We start from the raw sequence: 19,452 nt of genomic DNA, 5'->3' as shown, positions 1-19,452 counted from the left end.
AATAATTGTGAATGAATAATACTTGGAGGTTGGAAAGTTGACAGCGTGTGTGATGCAGTATTTTAACATTTGGTAAAGCTGTTGCCTCTGATAAAAGGCAGAAAATGTATACCGAAAGGACTTGTGGCTTTGATTTGCTTTGTCCAGGTCAGCACTGTTTAGGTTGGCTTTATTATATTTATCTTCTTACTTAGGGACCTAGGTTAACAAGGTAAACTATATTTGAGACATGCCAGAGACAAGGCAGAGGACATAAAGTAGGAGAGGCTGCATTGATCCTGCAAGTACTTCTGAAGTTCCTATTGGGATGTGGCATCTATCACATGCGCTTACATTCCAGAGCAAGTTGCACAGCCCAGCTTAACAATGAGGTGAAGATGTATACTCCACCTTAGAGAGACATGGGAGGTGTGGGGAATGTATGGGTGAACAGATAATTGGTTGAGCAGATTAGAATTTGCAACACTGTATTTAATGGATTCATATGGTAAATGTTATATATGAGATTACCTTATTTTTTTAATAAAAGAAATATCAGTATTCAATTTCAATAAATATATTATAAGAGTAGTTGTGTCAAAAACAAAAACAAAACACAAACATATATTTGGCTTTTTAAATAGAGGCATATAAAGAAGAAAACAGAAAATGGTCTGTATTTCTAGTGCCAGTTACCTTTGTTAAAGTTTTAAAATAAACTTGGTCAAATTTGCAAATAAAGATCTTTTTTTTTTTTAAGAAATACATATTCATGGTTAGAAAATCCGAAAGCAAAAAGAGAAAGCTGCTTTCTTCTAAGTCTCTGTCGCTAAAGGTAACCACTACTACCAGGCTCTTGTGGCTTGTTCGAGAAAAACCTTATGCCAGAAAGAGTACATTTATAAAAGTACATTAAATGTATTTTTATTTTAACAAGCATGATCATATTATATCTACTTTTCCATTATTGCACTTTCGAGTGAAACTAATCCCACTGCACTCACAATAGTAATTGATTTTCTTATCCTTTCTTTTTTTTTCCTTTTAGCTGGTGTCCGAATGATCTACCCAGCATGCTTTGTTCTAGTCCCTCAGTCAGACATTCCTCCGCCTAGCTCTGTGGGATCCTCTCACTGTTCAGCTTCTTGCTTGGGTGTCCACCAAGTGCCTGCTTCCACAAGAGATCCTGCTATGTCTTCAGTTACTCTTACACCACCTACATCTCCTGAGGAAGTTCAAACAGGTATTGTACTAGTTTGTTTCATTAGCTCTAGTGATAAATCTGTTATCTTGAATATAGTAAACACTTAAAAAATAATTATTTTGGAATAATTTCAAACTTACTGAAGTGTTTGTAAGTATAGTGCAAGGAACTCTTCTCATTCAGATTCCCAAACTGTTAACATTTGCTCCATCACCCTCTGTCTATGCATACATTCCTTATCACTGGTCTTTTTCTGAACCATTTGAGAAACAGCTGCAGACATGATGCCCCATCATGGGATGATGCCCTGTCACCCCATCACCCCTAAGTACTCAGTCTGTTTCCCCAAATTAAGTACACTTTCCTATATGACTACCATTTAATCTTCCAAGTCAGGAAATTAATGTTGATATAACACTATCATCCAGTTCCCATTCCCTGTTCAAATTTTTTTTTTTTTTTGCTTTCTGTATTTTAAGTAAAGTGACATGCTTTTTTGCCTCAAAATATAAGTAGGCTTACCAGATAGCTACTGGTAAGCTATCTGTCCAGCTGTCTATCTTACCAGGGCAAGTTATATCAGAAATTAAAAAAAACCAAAAACACAATAATGTTATTTTAAACCTACCTTTATTCTCCTACAGCCTGTTCTTTTTTGTTTTCAGTTGATCCTCAGTCTGCCCAGAAATGGATCACATTTTCTTCAGTATCTGATGGCTTCAGCTCTGATAGTACTAGCCATCATGGTGGGAAAATACCCAGAAAATTAGCAAATCATGTGGTGGATAGAGTTTGGCAAGAATGTAATTTGAACAGAGCACAGAACAAGTATGTATTTTCATCTTCAGGTTTAAAAATTGCATGTTGGTAGTTACTTGTAGATAAGAGATATTTAAAGTATAAACCGTTATTCATATGATTTTAATTGAAAAAATGGATTTTTAAAAATTCAACTTTAATGCTTAATTCAGGGTTACAAAAAATTTTATGAATTCTAAAGAGTTTTACAATTTCAAATCGTAGGAGGAAGTATTCGGCTTCATCAGGTGGTCTATGTGAAGAAGAGACAGCCGATAAAGTAGCATCCTGGGATTTTGTTGAAGCTACACAAAGAACAAATTGCAGCTGTTTGAGGTAGATTTTTTTTTCTTTTCCATTTGATTGATGTCGGTATATACACGTATGTGTGGTAGTTTCTTATGCAGTTGCATACTTAGGCCCCACTTTGTTTGAGATACCTTACGTAAACACAGGATTTTTTCCAAAAGAAAAAAATAGAGGAAAATAAAAATTCAGTAATACGGAGCTGATTGTAGAAGGACACACAGATGTATGTCATAGGTTCTTATACAGTTACCAGAGCTGGACTGTGAAAGCTTGGATTCATAGCCAAATAAAAGAATTTTATACTGAATTATGGAATATATGGCATCTATAAGGTAAGAGGAACACAAGTCTCTTGAGAAAAGTGTTCATAAATGGCACTGTGCTTGAGAAATTTCTCCCAAGCGTTCTCGTAGAAAAGATGATGTATGATATACTGAGATAAACTTTTTCGCAGTCTTTTTTATAGTAAATACAATATTGGGTTTTGTGCAGCAGTTTCTTATAACATCCCTTTGGTCAAGCTGCAGGTGAAGTGCTGAACTAAGATTCAGAAAATAAGATTCTACAAGGGACCAAAGCTGTACTGTAAAAATACAGGCTTTCTAATAGACTGTGTTGGTTGAAAGGTCGGTAGAAGAATGGATGTACTTGGAATGTTTTAGGCAAAGATACTTATTTTATACATTGGGGATTTTGATGAGATTTGTTTATCACAGGCATAAAGATTATGTTGCCTAGAGTTTATTATTTTATTCTACAGATTAAAGATAGATCATATGTTTTTGTAGTCAATTAAATAAATAATGGCATTGACATCCCTAACCATGACTTACAAATGCACAGTTGGCCACCCCTTCTTGTCATGGCTGTGAGCCAAAGGGATGGAGTGCTTGCAGGTTAGGGCTGAGGTTTTTCTTACATTAGCTCTGTTTGATTGAGTACAATGACAGACTCTCAAGTGTTCTGATGTGTTTTTGCATAGATTAAGTTTTCTTTTATATAGATTCTTTGGATTAAAGACTGTACAATTTTTTAAAGCCTGGCAACTTTGTTAAAAACTTGCCTCTGTTGGAATAAAAATATGGATAGATTAGCTCCTGTTTAACAGTTTAAAAGAGTAAAAACCACACTCACCTTGAGGGGAAAAAATCCAAACTTAGTCCCCTTTTTTTTTGGCCGTGTTGGGTCTTCGTTGCCGCGTGTGGGTTTTTCTCTAGTTGGCAGCGAGCAGGGGCTACTCTTCACTGCAGTGTGTGGGCTTCTCATTGCAGTGGCTTCTCTTCTTGCGGAGCACGGGCTCTGGGCATGCGGCTCAGTAGTTGTGGCTCGTGGGCTCTAGAGGGCAGGCTCAGTAGTTGTTGCACACGGGATTAGTTGCTCCGCGGCATGTGGGATCTTCCCGGACCAGGGCTGGAACCCGTGTTCCCTGCATTGGCAGGCGGATTCATAACCGCTGCACCACCAGGGAAGTCCTAAACTTAGTCTTGAAATGCAGGGCTTCAGTGCATTATTTGTCTAAGACCAAGGGTTGTTGGCAAACTACGATCTGTTGACCACATTTGGCTCACCTATTTTATATGGTGTGTGAGCTGAAATGATTTTTGCAGTTGTAAATATTTGAAAAAAATGAAAGGAAAATATTTTGTAAAAGTTATGTGAAACTCAAATTTTAGTGTCCATAAATAAGAATTTATTGGGACAGAGCCACATCTGTTCATACACGTATTAACTGTGGCTGCTTTTACAGAGCTGAGTGGTTACAAGACAGACTCTATGGCCCCCCAGAGTCTAACGTGTGTAACGTCTGGTCCTTTACCAAAAAAGTTTACCAATCCCTGGTCTAAGACCAACAGAATGCTTACATGAAATTAGACGTTTCTTTCACTGTATTGGCATTTTTATCAAGCAGCTCTTCTTTTTTAGTTTCTAACTTAGGCATTGCTTTATTCTTTTTGAAAGATTTGGGTTTTAAGTCTATTTGTCTAAAATAGTTGTAGAGGAAGACACTCAAAATGCATGTTGGTAAATGTAAGTTTTAATGCTTGCTCTAAGCTGAACTTTTATTTTTAAAAACCTACTTTCTTTCCTAATTCCAGAAATTCCTCCTAGGTATGTAGAGGTTTGATATGATGAAATTTCATATAATCTATATATTTGACCAGCTTTGGTAAATTTACCCTTCTAGTAAATACAGTGTTTCTAATCATTTACTTTTTAATTTTTTTCATTCACTTTTTTTTTTCTACTGCATATTCTAGACTCCTCCTCTACCCCTGCCTCTCCCCCCAAATCTGGTTCTCTTCTTTAGTTCATAAGTAAGGCTTGAAACAGACTTGGAGCCACCCTAATTATGTGTATCCTCTCCTGGTATAGAATACAGGAGGTAGCGCATACATTGATAACTGACTGTACTAGTCAGCCAGTCTGTTCTCATATCTATCCCTACATTTTCCCTGCTCTGTTCTGTTCTGCAGGGAGTTACAATTCCTAGGCTCTCTTGCTTTTAACATGTGTTTTTTGGTTTCCCCCCGCCCCCAGTTTTATTGCGATATAACTGACAAATGATATTGTATGATTTTAAGATGTCAGTGTGATGATTTGATTAGGCCCACCTTTTGGAGTTGGCTAGTTGGAGGCACTAAGAGAAGACTGGTTGATAAGAGGAGGGAAGAAGCCAGGGTATTTCCCCAACCCTTTTTGAGCCAACTCCAGCAGCAGCTCTGTGTCCCATGAACAGCCCCTTCTTCTGTGGTCCCAGTTACCATTGGGCAGTTCCTGCTGTGGTTGTAGCACCATCCCAAGCTTCTGTGATCTGATGAGACGACTTCCTCTTACTGTCCTTTCAGCCATAGAAGTGATTGAAGCTCCCCTGCTGTTACTGCTTTCTCCGTTACCTCATTTTCCTCTGTTTTTGCGGGCCTCTCACTGTTGTGGCCTGTCCCGTTGCGGAGCACAGGCTCCGGACACGCAGGCTCAGCGGCCATGGCTCACGGGCCTAGCCACTCCGCGGCACGTGGGATCTTCCCGGACCAGGGCACGAACCCGCGTCCCCTGCATTGGCAGGCGGACTCTCAACCACTGTGCCACCAGGGAAGCCCTGTTTTGTTTTTTGTTTTTTTTTTGTTTTTTTTTTTTAATTAATTTATTTATTTATTTTTGGCTGTGTTGGGTCTTCGTTTCTGTGCGAGGGCTTTCTCTAGTTGCAGCAAGTGGGGGCCACTCTTCATCGTGATGCGCGGGCCTCTCACTGTCGCGGCCTCTCTTGTTGTGGAGCACAAGCTCCAGACGCGCAGGCTCAGTAGTTGTGGCTCACGGGCCTAGTTGCTCCGCGGCATGTGGGATCTTCCCGGACCAGGGCTCGAACACGTGTCTCCTGCATTGGCAGGCGTATTCTCAACCACTGCGCCACCAGGGAAGCCCCTGTTTTGTTTTTTGATAAATGATTGTAGTACATTTACTCTGTGTGAAAGATAGCACTGGACCCTTCTCTTAGAAATTGATTTGAAAAAAAAATTGCATAAATGTAAGCAGTTTGCATGATATATATGTGATTTTAAGGAATTTAAATTATACAAATAAAGCTGAAGTACTGCTTGAGCACTCTCTTTCCAAATCCTACACTCTCTCCCTAGAAGTAACTATTTGCCAATTAGGTATTATCCTTCCATGCTTTTCTCTGTAATATTGTGTGTATATGTGTTTTTCCTCCCAACACATAAACATAATACAGATGTATTTAGCAGTTTATTTTTTCACTTCATGTGCCTTAGGTCTCTCCATTCTAGTTACTTGTGGATCTGCTTTATTGTTTTAAAAAAACTTCTTGGCATTCCACTGAATGGAAGTACCATAGTGTATTTAATCATTCTGGGTTTGATGGACAAATAGGTTGTTTCCAAAGGTTTTTTTGTTTGTGTTTACTTTTTAAAAAATAATACTTTTGTGACTATTAGTTATTTATTAGTTTTTTTTTTGGACACTCTGTGATAGACGATGTCCAAGGCTCAGGATACATTAATGAACAAGGCTCCTGCTGTTGTGAAGCCTGCATGCTAAGGGGAGTGGGGCAGATAATTAGTTTTCAAAAAAAATTCTTAATCCTTTTAAAATTTAAGAGTGGTGAGTGCTAAGAAGTAAATAAAATCAGGTGGGTGATGTGATAGAGAGTTGTAGGCAAGGGGGCTATTTAAATACCTTTGCTTGTGACTTCAGAAAGCTTCTGCCAGTTTCACTCCCACTGCTTGCATATAAGTGTGCTGGTGTTTCTTACACTTTCACTGATCTGAGAACTGTCCTTAAAATTATTTTTTTCCCATTATAGTAAGTGAAAAGCATAAAATTGTTCTAATTGGCATTTTTCAGTTGTTAGTGAGATTAAAAACTGCACATTTATGGATATTAGGCTTTAGTCTGGTGGAATGTTCATAAGAAAATGAGCACTTAGCAAGCTGTATAAGTAGAAAGCAATACAATAAATTTTAGATATTAACACCAAAATACTAGGAACTTCAATTAATAGGAAAAATAATTAAAGGAATCACTCTGTGATACTTTCAGGACAACTTCTTTTTTAGAAAGATTCTCCAACTTGGTTGACTTCTAGTATGAAATTCAGTTGTCTCTAAAGAAGACTAGCTTCTAGAAAAAGGTCTATATAGAAGAAAGGAACTATGATTTAATGTTACCAAAGTTTTGGAGAGCCATTGCTATTTGTATATAGCCCAAATTAATAGTTTCTTTGTCTTATGGAAGGACAAAGGAATGTATGGATGTTTACTGTTTACTTTTCCCATCCCTTGTATACTTGGAATGTAACCAGGTAGCTCACCTCAGATTATTGGAGATTGTTTTTTTCCTTAGTGCCTTGCATAACTTGATGAATTCTTAAACTTTTGGTTTCAAAACTCATTTACACTCTTAAAAATTATAGGGTATCCGAACATGCTTTTATTTATGTGGGTCACGTCTGTTTATATCATTTTAGGGAAATTTTAAAGCAGTGCTTAATTTATTTAAAAAATAACATAAGCCAGTACAAATTAACATGAATAAAATACTTTTATAGAAATCAACTCTATTTTCCAAAGCCAAAAACAGATTAGAGGACTTCCCTGGTGACACAGTGGTTAAGAATCTGCCTGCCAAAAACGCAGGGGACATGGGTTCGAGCCTTGGTCCAGGAAGATCCCACATGCCGGGGAGCACCTAAGCCCATGTGCCACAGCTACCAAGCCTACGCTCTAGAGCCCGTGAGCCACAACTACTGAGCCCACGTGCCGCAACTACTGAAGCCCACGTGCCGAGAGCCTGTGCTCCTCAACAAAAGAAGCCACCACGATGGGAAGCCTGTGCACCACAATGAAGAGTAGCCCCCAGTTGCCGCGACTAGAGGAAGCCCGCACACAGCAACAAAGACCCAATGCAGCCAAAAATAAATTAAAAAAACAAAAAACTATATGTCATAAAATAACCTTAAAAAAAAACAGATTAGAAGAGATAGTTGACGTTCTTTCTTTCATAAATGCCTTTAAAAATTGGTGGATATTTTACACTTAACAGCACATCTCAGTTTGTACTCTCCACGTTTTGAGTGCCTAGTTAGCCACATGTGACTTTGGATACCATTCTTGGACAGCACAGCTTTAGAAATAGAGTTCAAAATAGTACTAATGTCTGGATATAGGAAAAAATATATACATATACACATATATATAAATGATATAGAAAAGACAAGTTGCTAGTCAATATATTATTTTCTAACAACTGGAGGAGCTGCATTTTCTCATAAGGTAATGTGGTCCTTGTCATTGAAAATATTCGAAGAGGGGTTGGTTAGAGAAGGGGTTATTCTTACATTGGATAGAACCTGTTTGTTTTTTTTAATGACCAATAACTTTATTAAATTTTTAAAAATGCTATTTAAAAAATTTAAATAATGCACACGAATATAAAACTTAAAATGACAAGCTCTCCCTGTTATGCATGTATGTAGATCTGCCTGCCTGTTTTCTTTTCCACAAATGGAATCATGCTTTGTATACTGTTCTTCAACGTGCTTTTTTTGAAAAACAGTTATCCTGGGTATCTTTCCTTGTTAACACATATAGTTCCACTCTCTTTTTTCTTTTAAGTTCATAGTACTCCATGATACTGTTGAGGTATAATGCTTTATTTGGCCAGTCACCTGTGCTGCACTCTTGCTGAAGATTTTTAAAGCAAATCTTAAATACCGTCATTTCACTCCTACTTCAGTATGCAACTCTAAAAAGTGTTAATATTTTCTTACGTAGCTATAATTCCATTATCACACCTGATAAAAGGAACAGTATTTTATTGGTGTCATCTGATACCTTCTATAGATATGTCTCAGAAATATCTTTTTGTAGTTGGTTGGTTTGGCTAGGATTCAAACAAGGAGTAGACATTTGATTGTTAAGTTTTCCAGGTCTCTCTTTTAATCCTCTTCCTCCTTTTATGACATTGACTTGGTTGGAGAAACTAGGTCAGTTCTATAGAATGTCCCACATTATGGATTTTCTCAATTTGTCATGTATCTTAACTTGTTCTTCTGGTGTCATTTAACTTCTTTTATCCCTTGCATTTCTGTAAATGGAAAGTAGCTCTAGAGCCATGTCCTCTAATACTAGCTATGTTTGTAACCACTAGTGACTATTTAAATTTATTTATTTACTTGGCCACACCACTCGGCATGTAGGATCTTAGTTCCTGGACCAGAGATCGAACTCATGCCCCCTGCAGTGGAAGCATGGAGTCTTAACCACTGGACTGCCAGGGAAGTCCCTGTGGCTATTTAAATTCAAAGTAACTGGATTTAAATAAAATTAAAAATTTAGCCCCTCCATTGCACAAGTCACATTTCTAGTTCTCAGTAGCCACATATAGAACATTTCTATCATCACAGAAAGTTATTTGGACACTGCTGATCTAGAGGCTTAATTAAGTTCAGGTTTAATATTTTTGATGAGAATACTACATAGGCAGTGCTGTGTTGCTTTGTATGATGTCACATCAGAAGAGACATATGCCCAGTTATCCCACTTTTAATAATGTTAAAACTAAGAAAGTGGTGATCAGCCTGATGCCTTCATTGTAAAGTTCTAATCATGTTTACTATGAATAAAGACAGTTTTTCTTCTTCTTTTGAAATCTCTGATCTCTTTTTTTTTCTTGACTTATTGCATTGGCTAAAACTTTCAATAAAATTGTTGAAAAGAAATGTTGAGAGTTAATGTTCTTGCTTTGTTCCTAGTCTTAGGGAGAAAATATTTAGTCTTCCATCATTAAGTATGATGTTAGTTGTAGTTTTTCATAGACGTCCTTCATTGGACTAAGTTCTAATACTTGCTTGCTGAGTCTTTTTATATGAATAGGTGTTGAATTTTGTCATGTTTTTCTATATTTATTGAGATAATGTGGTTTTCTGTTTTATTCTGTTATGTGATGAATAATATTGGTTTTTTTCTTGTGAATGTTACACCTTACATTCGTGGGACAAATTCCATTTGGTTATGATGTATTCTCAGTTTATATATTACTCATTTGCTCATTTTGTTAATGACTTACATCTGTGTTCTTAAGGAATATTGTTCTGTGATTTCCTTTTCTTTATGATGTCTTTGGTTTTGGTGTCAGAGTAATGATGGATTTCTCTTGTGTCCTTTTGACATAACTGCAGTTTTCTTTGATAACTTTCATGCTTTTTTTCCCCTCATGTACAATAAGAGGTCCCAGGCTGTGTACAAAAGGGTGTCTCAGCATGTTCCCTTAGTAGAGAGGGTTCTTTGAAAAAGTGCCTGCCACTGCTTTTTAATAGTCTTTCAAGTTACCTCTGATATAACAAAACCATGAATGAAGTATATTGTAAAAAGAAAACAAACCAAAAAAACCTAATGAATACTTAATGCTTTAACTCCAAATCCCTGCAAAGTTTTTTTTCTATTTTTTTACTTAAAAAATATTTTATATACATTAATATCAGTTGAGTTTGGAAATCTCCAAGTGCACAGTATTTTTACTGCACTGAAACAAATCTTAAACTTTGAATAAAATTATTAGATTTTAAGGTATATAGTTTTAAATTCTTCAATTTAGAATTGCTTCACATCATGAGGAATAAATTCTTTTAGGTACTTCCTTTTCTTTTTCCTTTCCAGTCAGCTTATTCTTTCTGTATTGGTAAGCCTTGGGAGAATGAAGGTAGGTATGGTATGGGACATCAACCAGTCAATTCCAGAACTATCCGGATGGATATAACTACAGTCTTGATTGATCTAACTTCAGTCCAGTAGAGTAAGTTTCCTAGCTGGTTGCTGTAGGATCGTAAATGATGACTGAGCTCAGCCAAGCTGTTGACATTGATTTATAACAATTACTAATGGTAAAATATCAGGTACATTCATAAATGAATAAATTTGAGGACATTTTGTACCTTTTTATATCAAAATAACTAGAATCTTATCTCTGTATTTATTCAGATACTAAGATATTTAGATTATGTAAGGCAGATCATCTTTGGCTATCTGATCACATGTTAAATGAGGATGGGAGGTTGGCTTTTATGAAGCTTTCTGCATGCTCTTAGTTTTAGGCCACTGAACAAAGTATTTTTTTTTCTATGTAAATTCAAATAATTTTACTTTTAGGATTATGTGTGAAAAACAAATGACATCCAAAATTTCTAATGCCGTTAACTTGTATACTCTGATATAATAGTTATACTATAAATAAACCTTTCTTTTAACTTTTCAGGCACAAAAGTCTCAAACCAAGAAATCCTGGACAACAAGGACAGGCACCAACTTTAAGTCAGCAACAACCAGTACTTCCGAAGCACAAGACCAATGAAAAGCAAGAAAAGAGTGAAAAACCACAAAAACGCCCCTTGACTCCTTTTCACCATCGTGTATCTGTTAGCGATGATGTTGGCATGGACACAGATTCAGCCAGCCAAAGACTTGTGATCTCTGCTCCAGACAGTCAAGTGAGATTTTCAAACATCCGAACTAATGATGTAGCAAAGACTCCTCAGATGCATGGCACTGAAATGGCAAATTCACCTCAACCACCCCCACTTAGTCCTCACCCATGTGATGTGGTTGATGAAGGAGTGACTAAAACACCTTCAACTCCTCAAAGTCAACATTTTTATCAAATGCCAACACCGGATCCCTTGGTTCCTTCTAAACCAGTTGAAGACAGGATAGACAGTTTATCCCAGTCTTTCCCAGCTCAGTTCCAGGAAGCTGTAGAACCTACAATATATGTTGGTGCAGCAGTACACTTGGAAGAAGATGAAGCTAATATAGCCTGGAAGTATTACAAGTTCCCAAAGAAAAAAGATTTAGAGTTTTTACCACCTCAACTTGCAAGTGAGAAATTCAAGGATGATCCAGTTGGACCTTTTGGACAGGAAAGTGTAACATCAGTTACAGAGTATGTATTTTTTTTAATAGTCACTATTATAATTTAAGGGTGGAAATGATGTAGCTTCTTAATAGTAGGACTCCAGAATGGTTTCAGGGTAGGATTTACAATAATAAATCCTTTGAGTATTTGAGTATTAATTTTGCATAATTTCTTTACTGTGTTTTCTCCTCAGGGGACCTCTTTGTTACGAAATATTTTAGTCACAAAAAAGTGGAGAAAATAATAACATTTATCCATCAGCAAACTTAAGAATTTTACGTACAGTTAGAACCCCTGTGTACTATTTTTCTTCCTCCATTCTTCCTTCCACTGTCCTGAATTTGGTATTTATCATTTGTATACATGTTTTTATACATGTAGCTCTAGTTAATTCATTTTACTTGCTCTCTAGTATTTCTTTGTTATGAATATGCCATAATTTATCTACTCTCTTGAGATGGACATGTTGGTTATTTTCAATTTTTCACAAAGGATGTAGCAGTGAACTTTTTTGTACACATTTCCTTGTTTACTTATATATATAAGAATTCCTCTAGGGAATACAGCAAAAAGTGGAATTGCTGGGCCATGGGGTATGTCGATATTCAACATGAAGGGTTGTTGCCAAGTACTCTCCAAACTATACTAATTTACACCCTCATCAACCAGCAGAGTATGGGAATAGCTGTTCTACATTTTCCTCAGTACTTGGTATTATTCGACTTTTAATTTGGCTAATCTGCTGCATGCAGAATGGCCTATTATTGTCTTACTATGTTTTACAGATTCCTAGTGAGGTTAAGCATCACTTAAAGTGTTTACAGGCCTGTATATCATAAGTTTTAGTCTATTTTCGTTTCTTTTTTTTCCTGATTTATTCTATTCATGTTCGGTTATTAATCTTATATTAATTATATGTGCCTCGGATATCATTTTTAGTCCCTTTTTTTTTCTTTTCTTTTCTTCCTAATTATTCTTTGTATATTCTGGCTATCAATCTTGTATTAGTTATATGTGCTACAGATATCTTCCTCTGTTCTGTGGTTTGCCGCCTTTGTCCACAATATGTATGACATACTTTGGGGCAGAAATAGGGTTTTTTTCAGGTCTCCCTTTACTTTCTGTGTTGTTCTGATTATATTTATTATCTGTCCCACAAGCTTTTTGCATTTTTATCTATAGTGGGGTTTTTAAAAATTTTTATTGGACTATAGTTTACAATGTTGTGTTAGTTTCAGGTGTAAAGCAAAGTGAATCAGTTACAGTGTTTTTTTAAAGGTGAAAGTCAGCCAACCATTATATTCATTTTACCATTATATTCATTAAAACTGTCTACCTATTTATCAATGCAAGGCCAAGTAGTTTGCAAAGATTACATTTCCTTCTCTATCAGTCTCTAAAACTTTTCGGGTCTTTAGCTTAGAATGTTGAAATTTCACAAGAATATGTGTATACATAGTGGTCTTTTATTCATGCCTTGTACTGAACTTTTGAGGAGGGCTGGTTCAATTTGAAGTCTTTTTTGTCCCGTCACTGGGAAGTTTCTCTTTTCTTGGAAAATATCTCCATTTTTTCCCCCCATTCTCTGCAGAACCTCTAGAATTCAGATGTTGAACTTGTGTATTTTCTCTCATTTTCCATCTTTTTTTCCTGAGGGGATTCCTCAGCTTCTAGCCCTTTTCTTAAAGTCTTAATATTTGTTTCTCATGTTTTTTTAATTTCTAAACTTTTTTTTTAAATAACAACCCCTTGTTTAATGTCCTGTAACTTTTTTTCCTTTAGAATTACTTTATTTTGGTCTTTTTCTTTACTATACTGATTCTCATCATATTTCTTCTTATCGTTTGATCTTATACATTTTAGAATGAGGGAATGAATAGATGAGCTGATTGGAAATTTTGTGTATAAAGGCAGAGCCTTGTTGATTGGCAGGACTTAACTCACTCAACAAATATTTTAGAATGAACTGTGTATCAGTTCCAGAAACTTTGCTTTATGGTAATGGGGTAGGGGATGCTTAGGAGGGGAGGCCTTGTACCTAAACTTCCAGGATGAAAAGGATCTTATGCCTTCGCCAGGTAGTTTATTCATTTTTCTTAGAAAAGGAACCCTTTCAGGACTGGGGGGCAGGGGCAGGGGGATAAATTAGGAGTTTGGGATTAACAGATACACACTACTATATATAAAATAGATAAACAACAAGGACCTGCTGTATAGCACAGGGAACTATATTACAATAGCTTGTAATAACCTATAATGGAAAAGAATCTGAAAAAGAATATATATACACACACACACACACACACACACACACAAAACCCAATCACTTTGCTGTACACCTGAAACACACAACATTGTAAATAAACTATACTTCCATTTTTAAAATGGTTATAAAAAAATAGGAACACTTTGTTTCTCCTTTTTCTGCTTTTTTTCATTTCTGTCTAGAGATGTCAGTCCAGCTTTTCTCTGGTTTTTAGGCAGTTTGGCTCTCCTGTTGTTTGTATAGTTTGCCCTTAGCCCCCTCTTGCATATTGTAAGCCATGAACGTTCTCTGCTGTGTTTCATTGATTTTGAGCTTCCCTGAGACTAAGTAAAATTCCTGATCTATTTATAGCTTCTTTCTCATTTTCCCTACTGTTAGAGATATATTTTCTTTTAAAATTCCTTGGTTATTATTTTAGTAGACAAACCCGTGTGCTTCATCTAGCACTTTGAATCTTAAAAGCATTCTAGTATGACTTTTTTTTAAATTAAAATTAATCTGGACTTGAAATTGAGGGACTTGAGAATATCCTTATGATCATGGAAGACGACTCACTTAGTTAATAAATTAGCAGATTTCTTGAAAGCAAATGATGTCTTGGAAACAAGGCTTAAAAGATCTTAATCTTATCTGTGCTGGATGTAATATAAAAATCCAAGCTCACTTCATCTCTTGCCTGAAACTGTTGGTCTCCTTGATTCTATACTTCTCTTTATATAGTCTCTATACAGCAGTCAGAGTGATCATTGTAAGTTACATATAATGTTACTCATTTGCTTAAAACTCTTCAGTAGTTTCCCTTTATATTTAGAATAAAATCCGTGCTCCTTCCCTCATCTGTAAGGTTCTACACGATCTCCTGCGTACCGAGTTCTTTACTTGTGTTTACTGCTCTCCTGTTTGCTTCCTGATTGAACCACACCAGCTTTCTTGCTATTCCTTCAAAAAAGTTAAGGTCATTCTTCATGGCCTTTAGAATTGTATTACGGGGTGGGGGGAATACCTCGCCCCTTACTCTTCAGTTGAACTCAAAAGTTACCTTCTCAGGAGGTATCTCCTTGACCACAGTACCTAAACTGTGACCTCTCTTTAATCCCCAAGTCTATCCTGTGTACTACTTTCATTTTCTCCATATATATAGTTATCTGAAATTATATATTTGTTAATGGTCTCTTCCCTATTAGAATGTAAGCTCTATGAGGGCAAGGACTTGGTCTTGTGCACTACTGTGTTGTTCCAACTTACATGCACGCACGCACGCGCGCGCGCCTTCCGAAAACAATCCTAGGCACATAGACATTCAGCAGATGTTGGATGAATGAAATGACAGTATGATCCTAGATTACTTTATGATTTTAAAACATTTCTTTCTAGGTGTTATATTTTCTTATTTAATGTATGTAAAAATGTAGTGATGTAAATATTTTCAGTTTTAAGAACTTTAAGAGTGAGTTTTTATGGACATATTATATTCATTAGGTTTAAGAATTCTAGCCATAACTTTATTTAGTGTATTGGCTGCTTGTGTGCATGAGCATCTGTAAGTGAAATGAAAGTCTCTTAGAAGTTAATACAGTTTAACCTTAAGAGTCGGTTCTAAAATTACTTCGGCATTTTTCTCATTGAATAAGAATGAGAAAGAAGCATAATGTAGAAAGGTAACATGCAGAGTAGAATGGTTCTGGGTCATGATTGCGTAAATTAAGGAAAATACATGCCTCTACCTGTTCCTGGTCACCATCTTTTTCTACCTCATAAAAAGAAGACATAAAAGATTGAATAGAGGTTTTTTTGTTTTTAAAGTTGAATATGAATACAGTTTTGGTTATGCTAGTTACTAAAATGTGTGTTCTGTCACAAATTACTTGTAGATAGAATCCTTGTTTTCGTATTGTAATACTAGATTAGAATAGGGTAGATATCACAGAAGGTCAACCATCAGAGTCCTTGCTGCTATATGAACTGAGAAATATTTGTGGAATACACCTGTTTTATACTTGATAGGTTAGAAGTTTGGGTCTTACGTTTTAATCATCTAGATGATTTTATTTTATCTTCCTGAAGTTACCGGCCATAGTTCTCAATTGGAGCAGTTTCTGGCCGCGTCCCACCCCCCACCCCCAGGTGACATTTGGCAATGACTAGAGACATTTTGGTTGTCACAACTGGGCGTGTGCTACTGACATCTGGTAGGTAGAGGCCAGGGATGCTGCTAAATATCTTACAGTGTATAGGACTGTCCCCCACAACAAGGAATTTTCCAGCCCAAAATGTTAGTAATGTTGAGGTGCTTTAATGTTACAAATAACTTACTCTAGAGTTCAAGTTTCTGTTAAAAGTTATTAAATTAGATATGCCAAACATGTTTAATGATTAAGTTTCACTAGGGAGCTCTCTCCCATACTGCTTTAGTCTCCCCCAAACCACAGTAAAATACCTGGCATGGTCTTCAGTGTTCACGTTATGCTAAAACAAAAGTTATTTTTTCTCATAGTTAAAAAGATCTTGTTGGAATAACTTACTAATTCAAGTACCTGCTCTTAATATTACTTGAGATGGGATATCATGAGGATAGTCATCTTCTTATAGCAAGTTGGCAAAGCCAGTTGACAAAGTCAGATGATGTCCCTTGTCATTAAAAATAAATTCTAAAAATTACTATTACGCTTTCTTAGTGTCATTTAAACAATCTTAAATTCTTAGTAGAAGCATTCTGTATTTTTGAAGATATAATATGATCAAACATATTTCTGGTAATAAGAGTAATCCATTCAAAAACCTGGTTTGTTTTATATTAAAAAATTTGTGAATTTGTGTTACCCAGTCATTGTAAATTTCTATTATCTTTTTCCATGCTTTGAGTTTTGAAAATGTTTTTAAATACATAGCAGTTAATTTTAATGAGGTTAATTAGAGGACTGTTGCAACTCCTATATTCTTTCTCCTTTCTTAGGAAGATTATCTTTCTTTTTTAATTCATACTCCTCAAAGATACACTTTTTCAGTTTGGATAGAACTGAAATTTCTATAATATACAAGATACTGTAAGGCACTGTTGGGGTATAAAGTAAATTTGGATCCTGGCCCTAAATGAAATTGTAGTCTAATGGAAAATAGCATTAAATTCTCTGATACAGCTATATAGATAAGATATAGTCGGGATGCAGAGCCAGAGTGGAGAATAATTCCATTTATGGAGATCAGAAGCTTTATGTAGTTTTGTATGGATAGATTATAGGGTGCTCCTTAGTGGTTTGCTGTGTTATGGTGAGAAATGAGACCTAAAGAGTGGGGTAGGGCTATATAATGGAGTGGCAAAATATTATTTATAAGGTGATATAGGGGCCTCATTAGGAAATTAGAAAGACGTGGTAGGGATGGAGGGATTTTATAGATGTTGTGGAGTAGACTAAAGAACTTTATGGCCAATTAGATATATAATACAGAGGGACAAGAATGCATCAGCAGAAATTTAAAAATGGTTTCTTTATAGTAGTTGACTTCTACAGATGTGTGCCTTTTTAGAAAATTATGGAGGAGAAGTTTAGACCTTTGTTTTATTTATGTTAAGTGACAACTCAGTTTCCATTTGGCATAAATAAATGAAGTTTTCCATTGATTGGTTTTAAGGGGTGAGCACTAGGCTTTCATAATAGGTAGATAAACAAAAAGAGGTACTCTTTTTCAGTTTTAGATGGTGGTGGCTGCTTAACTAGTGCAGAGTAATTTCTTCATCATTTCTAAGCATTTCCTTTATTCTTAGACTTCATGTGCAGCAGTTGATGCCAAATTTTTTAGCAGCTACTTTAAAGCAAAATTCCTTTTCTAATTTGTTAGAATTTATTTGGAGGGGAGAGAGAGGTTGGGGGTGGAGCATAGCATATCTCCCACACAAGATATACACATCTGTAGCAAATATCTTTATTTTCTTTTTGCTTCTAATTATTTTTAGTTTCTTTATTAGTTAATGATAACATCTATTTTAGATTAGTGGCTTAAGACCTTGTAAGTTTTAAAGAAAGCAAAATTTCTGCCAAGAAACATTACAGTTGTTTTTAAATATATTTTTTCAAGGGTCTAGCACTTAGTTTTAATAGAATTTGTGCCAGCCTAAAACAGTCTGTAACTCTTGATTCAGAAGGAACCTTTCTAAACCCTGAACAAAGAACTGTACTGGAGCATAGTTCTTATTATGTCTTGTTCAGTATAAAAAATACATCATGATATCTTAACCGTAATATCCCTCAATAGAATTAGCTCTTACCTTGTATATAATATGTATATACCAGATTTTTATTGTATGTATCTAGTTATATAATGCATTATTTGATCTCTAAAAGATAGTTTCTAATTTTTTGTTTCATAGAAAGAAGTCTATGATGAAATAAACTTGTTTTGATTTATTGTATTCTAAACCTTTTAAGATTTTTTTCTTTTTAAGGTTTTTTTTCTTTAAGTCTTCCTTATTTGATATCTTATTTTAATGCAATAAAGCTATACTTTTGACAGCTAGCTTGACTCAGTTTAAGGATTGGTTATGAATATTGGAGATGGTACTGGAAAAGTTACTATTAAAATTTTTTTGAGATTTATTGAATTCATTTCTTCATTAACATTTCCTGAACTGTAGCTTATCTCCTGTAATTGCCAATTCTAAAATATTGTCACACCTTGTCTAGAAGAATTTTTATTGAATAAAGGCATAAAAGCATATGCTATAGGCCATGTTAGATTCTCTACAAGTACATTTTAGGATAGTATGTAACTTTGTCACAGTGAGAGGAAGGAGATATAGTTAATGAATAATATAAAAGTAATTTCAGTTTGCTATGGGCATTGCAAAGCTTCCTGTTCATGGCTGTACCTAATCATTCTTTTCCAGTTTGTCTGTATTTAGCTTTATATTTGATTGAAACTATCTCTGTAGTTAACTATTTGGCTATATGTGAAAGTTCCTTTTAGAAAAGGAGGGGTGTGTTGTTCCTATTCACAAAAAGTGTATGTATACTATATAATTGGAGAGTGAAGAAATGCTAACTTGAGTTTTTAATCTGGCATCTCTTAAAAAACTAGCAATTTTAATTTCTATTTTTATCAGTTTTAAATATAGAAGGATGTGTAATGTAAATAATTTATATTTTTAATTTATTGTGAAGATACTCTTGATATTATTGACTTCATTTAAATTCTTTGCATATCCCATTGTCTGTGAGAACCATTCAATAAAATAACAAAAAGTTGTCTTTAGGTATTGCATTTGGTTTACTCATTTTTATTCCTAGTAGAGCCCTGTGCAGTAGGATTTTTCCTTTTAATGTTACTGCCTACTAGCTTAGCAACTACTTGTATAAAGAGTGTGGCAGTTTTCATGCTTCTGCTAGAGGACAACTTTATATGAAAAACAGTTGTTTTATTCACCTCAACACAGAGTAGTCTTTCAGCTTAGTGACTGGGGTTGAGGGGGTAGGTT

At 35.4% G+C, this 19,452-nt stretch overlaps 1 protein-coding gene across 1 annotated transcript in view; it reads left to right on the top strand.

The window, feature by feature from the left end:
• MED13 (mediator complex subunit 13) overlaps positions 1 to 19,452 on the top strand; it is a gene marked incomplete at both ends in the record, with an annotated part of 93,264 nt that overhangs the window by 29,212 nt on the left and 44,600 nt on the right. The window contains 4 exons of the mRNA XM_079725694.1: positions 1,028 to 1,222; positions 1,849 to 2,011; positions 2,207 to 2,317; positions 11,060 to 11,743. Of these exons, the coding sequence (XP_079581820.1) occupies positions 1,028 to 1,222; positions 1,849 to 2,011; positions 2,207 to 2,317; positions 11,060 to 11,743 (1,153 nt within the window). The remainder of the gene's footprint in view (positions 1 to 1,027; positions 1,223 to 1,848; positions 2,012 to 2,206; positions 2,318 to 11,059; positions 11,744 to 19,452) is intronic.

Source organism: Hyperoodon ampullatus, assembly GCF_949752795.1.
Source record: "Hyperoodon ampullatus genome assembly, chromosome: 19".
Lineage (NCBI taxonomy): Eukaryota > Metazoa > Chordata > Mammalia > Artiodactyla > Ziphiidae > Hyperoodon > Hyperoodon ampullatus.
The sequence above is the reverse complement of the archived record's forward strand: the minus strand, read 5'-3'. Positions and strand labels throughout refer to the sequence as shown.